At 45.7% G+C, this 5080-nt stretch overlaps 1 protein-coding gene across 1 annotated transcript in view; it reads right to left on the bottom strand.

Annotated features, from left to right (window-relative positions):
* The window catches only part of ZNF343 (zinc finger protein 343), a 23492-nt gene that overhangs the window by 10592 nt on the left and 7820 nt on the right, over positions 1–5080 (bottom strand). Inside the window, 2 exon segments of the mRNA XM_019645654.1 lie at positions 549–607; positions 790–1052. Of these exon segments, the coding sequence (XP_019501199.1) occupies positions 549–607; positions 790–904 (174 nt within the window). The 5' untranslated portion in view covers positions 905–1052.

The raw sequence follows: 5080 nt of genomic DNA, 5'->3' as shown, positions 1-5080 counted from the left end.
AGAATTATGGAGAAACTGTCATGATGTCTGAGATTTGTCTAAAATAATTCAATGAGAGACATGGGAGGGATAGAAATGAAGCAAGGCTGGCATTTGCAGATGATTTTTGAAGCTGGATGATGGTACCTGAGGCCCTATTATTACTATGCTCTCTATTTCTATACAGGTTTGAAAATTTCAACAGTAAAAAAAGAAAAACGAAATGTGCAGTGCAAAAGATAATATCATTAAGTAGTATAGTTGTGAAGTGAAATTTAGTAGTATATTTAAAATTTTTTAATAATCTCAGTTTTTCAAAAATATCCCGTATGTTTTACAGTTTCCTGGACTCTTACTATTAATCTTGGGTATATTTTTCAACAAGGAAAAGAAAACATAGAAATGCAGGCATTATTATGACGTGATTAATACAGTGCCTGACAGGCATGAACTGCCTAAATGTTAATTGCTTTTTCCCTTCCCAACAAAGAGAAGACACAGTATGCCTATCCTCTGGAAAATGGGCCAGGCTTCAGGAAAATAAATAAATAAATACAACCCCAACTCACCAGTATTTCGGGCTTTCCTGCCTTTTCTTGGAGCCAGTCGGTATGAGTAGAAGGCAAACCTAGGGGAAGAAAAAGCAGCTGTGAGAAACCAGGCCTCCCGTAATGCTGCCAGTATAGCTCCTCTAAGCCTTGGGATGGAGGAAGTAATCCCTGTGCTCAGTTGTGGTCACTAGAGCATTCTCAGCTGAACCTGGAGCCTTGCTCCCACTCGTCACCTCGCCAGCCTCTCAACAACTCTCACCTTTTGCTTTATGATTTTGGGTCAGTTTCTTCATAGTCTTCATCTCTTCCCTATACTCCAGAGGTAACATCTTCCACTCCTGCTCTCCCCAGGCAGATGAATCAGGCAACGCCATGGCCCCTGAGTCAGTCCAGTGCTTGTTTTGAAATTCTGCCAGAAGGCCTGGTAGAAGTTATTTCATCTCAAGATTGACTTCCGCTGCCTGGGGACACGTCTCTGAACCTTGCTTGTAAAAGCCCATTTTGTTGCCATGAAGCCAGGGCCTGTGGAATGGAGAAGCAATTTCACATTGCAGGACCTTGAGTGTAGGCCCGAAGCCTACGCCTCCTCAGCAGGGATCCTGTCCTCTCCCGCCCTCTTTGTTCAAAAAATATGGAGTCTCAGCCTATGGAGTCTCCTTGGATTTTTTTCCCTCATGCCTTTCCAGCCTGTAGGCCCTCAAGTCTGTCCCCTGCCATTCTCCCTTATGTGACAAAATTTACAATTCCCTCCCACGACTGCATCTCAGGTACAAACTCCATGTCTTATATCAATCTCTGCCACATGGTGCCTGAGTCAGAGAGCAGACACAGCACAATGCCTGTGGAGAAAGAGCCTTGGAATGTCTCCTTCCAGAACAGCTGGGCATTCAGAACTCAGCTCCTGACCTCCCGGGCCCAGGGTTCCAGCAGTGTTCGATCCCACTATGTCCTCTACTCTGAGGAGTTCGGGGAGTCTAAACTGAGTCCTTCTTAGTTTAGGAAGAGCTCCAGGACTCACGACGATTCTGTAAAGATAACCCCACCACCACCACCACCACCGCCGCCTTCCTTTTCTGTATGTGTATGCCATGTAGTCTTATCAGAGATGTGCGTTTGTGTCTCCTGATGGGCCCAAGCTAAAGTCCTCTACTCATGTGGTCCCAAGAAGGCAAGTGGTATTAGGAGCTATACCGCCTTCAGAAGCAATTCAGACACCCTCTCCAGGATCTCAGCCCCAATGATTACAGTCCCACTATTGCCAAATTCCCTTTTGAGACTAGCTAGAGTTCCTCTAAGCTCTTACGACTCATCCCCTAATACCACAGGCAGAGAGAGTGACTCTCTCTTCTGTCCAACCTGGGCATCTCACCTTAATCACACCATACTGCAATTTTTCTATTTATATGACTATCTTTACTAGAATGTGAGCTTCTTGTAAGAAAAAATGCATTGCAGTTGTTTTGCTAATCCTAGCGATTAGGATAAAATAGGCCTTTGTGGTAGGTTTTATCATTGTTCCCAATTATTTGTTTCTCTATAAAAAGATTGTATTGTCTTGCCCCCTGACATCAGGCCTTGCCTCAGACAATGAGATGTGAGTGAAAGTGACATGCCACTTCTACGGATTGTATGAGTCCACCATCTCTCATGTTCTGAGAGCAATATGTTCCCAAGGGGCCTCGGTTCTACCGTAAAAAGTCACGGTGCTGAGCTAAAGCCAACCAACAAAGGTGGAGGGATAAGATTGGGAGTAATGTTAGATTGTTTGTGTTGGTGGCTGAGATTTGGGAGTCATGTGTTACTGCAGTACAGCTTAGCCTAAGCTGATAAATACAGCCTTCTTCCACCTACTAATGCTAGTATTGGTAGCTAACATGTATAAAGCAGGTCCTGTACTAAGCGCAGCTCCAGGAATCTTCATAACATAGCCAGGCGGTAGACACTGCTATCCTTTCCATCTCACAGAGGAGGAAACTAAGACATAAGATCTTATCTGTCTTAAGATCACACAGCTACCAAGTGTCAGAACCAAGCCTAGAATTCGAAATTCTCATTCCAAAGCCCTCTTTCTCTTCACCATTGCCTAAAAGAATGCCTAAATGAAAAAGCAGAGAAAAGCAGATGTCCACAGAGTTCAAAGTTCACCCTGAAGAACACAGAACTCTCAGGGTTAGGGTTAGGGTTTGGGGTTAGGGGTTAGGGTAAAGTGGAGAAAGGGGTCTGTGTCAGGAAGGGCTGAGTTATTCTGTAGCAACAAATACTCCCCCCAAAATCAAGTGATTTATGTAAAGTCATAAAAGTTTATTTCTCAATCCAGTTTCACATCTGTCATGTGTCAACTGTAATTGTGCTCCGGTCATCTTCACTCCAGGACTGTGCAGCCTCTACTTGAAACACAGCCAGTACAAGTGGTAGAGGGAGTGGTAGAGGAAAATGAAAGATGGAGAACCATACTCAGGCTCTTAAAAATTCTACCTAAAGTGACACTTCCGACCACCCACATATTCAAATCAAGTCATGTGGTCACTCTAGAATTCAATAGGGTAGGGGCATATTCTTACAGGGGGAGACCACACACATGGTTAAGGCTTTATTATTTTTTTAAGATTCTATTGGGGAATTGGGGGAGGGGAACAGCGCTGGGGAATCAGGGGAAGGGTAACAAGTTGCTGTCCTTTTGTTCTTCAGTCTAGTTGTGGAGGATGTCGCTTCACTGGCCCATGTTGGTATTGTGATCATTGCGCTCTTCCTGGGTGAGNTAATGATCTGCTTCTGTATGAGGTAATGCGTAGTTGTACCTGCAGTGTTGCACGTACTCAAACTGCATATATTGGTGAGGAAAAATAAACTCAGTGCTTCACCATCAGTGAAGACCGGCCGAATCAACAATTGAGTGAGTGTCTCTTTCTTTAATTCCCGCTCCCCCCTTCAGGTACTGATCGAATTGTGGCGGCTGGCCCGCCATACAGGACCTCTGCTCACTGCTCAAAGCTTGGAGCAGGATCAACAGCCACTTCTCTCAGAGTGACACTCCTGCTCTAAGAGCAGGGCACTGAGCAGCAGTGGCAGCTCCTGTATTCTCACCTTGCCTCTCCTGGCATGGAATCTCTGCCCAACAAGCAAGCTGGGGAGAAGGCAATCAGGTCCCTCCTGACTCTTGACCTCCTGTGTCTGGGACACAGCTTCTAGCCTACAAAGTGGGGCTAGTGGAGGAAGAAAACTCCCGGCCCTTGGACAGCTTACCTGCAACACCGAGCTAAGAGGAAGGAGAACTGCTGGTGGCCTGTCCCTCCCAGGGAAAAGTGCAGTCCTAGCCTGGGAACTGGGAAGAGAAGGAGCCCCATCTTCTTGGCTTGGAGCACAGCTTCCATTACATTGAGCTGAAGGGTGGGCAGAAGTGAGCAGGCTGTGAGCCAAATGCCACGGCTGTTGCTGTTCTCACTGAGACTTAGTAAATTTTCTTGAATACATGTTTCTCCACTTGCTATATGTCCTTAGGACAATTCCCAGAGACTTGAAATAGTTGGGTTTAATGAGTTTTTTTAAATCATTTTGGTTGTTTCGCTGGGGAGATGGTCTGTGCAGCTCCTCATGCCACCATTCCAGAAATGCTCCTCCTCTGTCCTATAAATTTCTTTATCAATACTGTGAGCAGCTGGACGTTGGTTCGAAACCTTTAGGTGGTACTTTGTAACGACTTTTACTGCATCATTATGTAACCATTTCAATCATTAGAGTAAAAATTACTATTATCATCATTTCTTGCTTTTAGACATTATTTTTCCAAAGAACTTGTAGGCTCCTTGAGGATAAGAATGGTCTACTTATAAACCTATTGGTTTAGCTTGCAGAATCTCACGCACACACACACCATTCACATGAAAGAATACACCAAATTTCTGATAAAGAAGAGAATAGGGAGGGGGGAGGGGAAGTGAGGATAAGGCACTGTATCTAGAGAGCATTCTATATGAGTCATTCATCACATAATACAGGCCCATTCCCTAGGGTTAGAAAATATGCTCCCATATTTCTAGATGGGGATTTATGTGGCCGAAAAAGTCCAGAAGGCAATAAAATACATTAGAAGATGCAGAAGCTTGAGTTGAGAGTCAAAGAAAATGGAGTTCAAATCCTGTCTCTACCAGAGACTAGACGAGCGTGGCCATGCACAAATCACAAACCCCTCCAAGCCAGACTTTCTCTCTCCGGAATAAATAGTATTACTACCACCACTATCCCCTTATAGCTGTTCTTAAGAATTAAGGAAAACAGGGCCGCCCGAGTGGCGCGTTGGTTAAGAGCTGGCTTGGGACGCCAGCGGGCCCCGGTTCGGATCCCACATATGAGGGCCAGTGACACTGCTCTCTACAGCTAAGATGCTGAACAACAGCTCAACCTGGAGTTGGGCTGCCGTGAGTCACCGGCAACGGCGTAGGCTGCAGCCCCTGTGGTAGTGGGTTGCCATGGGCTACCGTGTGTAGCCAGCAGCCAGCGTGAGCAGCCAGCAGCCGCAGTGAGCGGCCGTCCAGAAGCTGGCGACTTGGGCC

This window comes from Hipposideros armiger, unplaced genomic scaffold (assembly GCF_001890085.2).
Source record: "Hipposideros armiger isolate ML-2016 unplaced genomic scaffold, ASM189008v1 scaffold_94, whole genome shotgun sequence".
Classification (NCBI taxonomy): domain Eukaryota; kingdom Metazoa; phylum Chordata; class Mammalia; order Chiroptera; family Hipposideridae; genus Hipposideros; species Hipposideros armiger.
The sequence above is the reverse complement of the archived record's forward strand: the minus strand, read 5'-3'. Positions and strand labels throughout refer to the sequence as shown.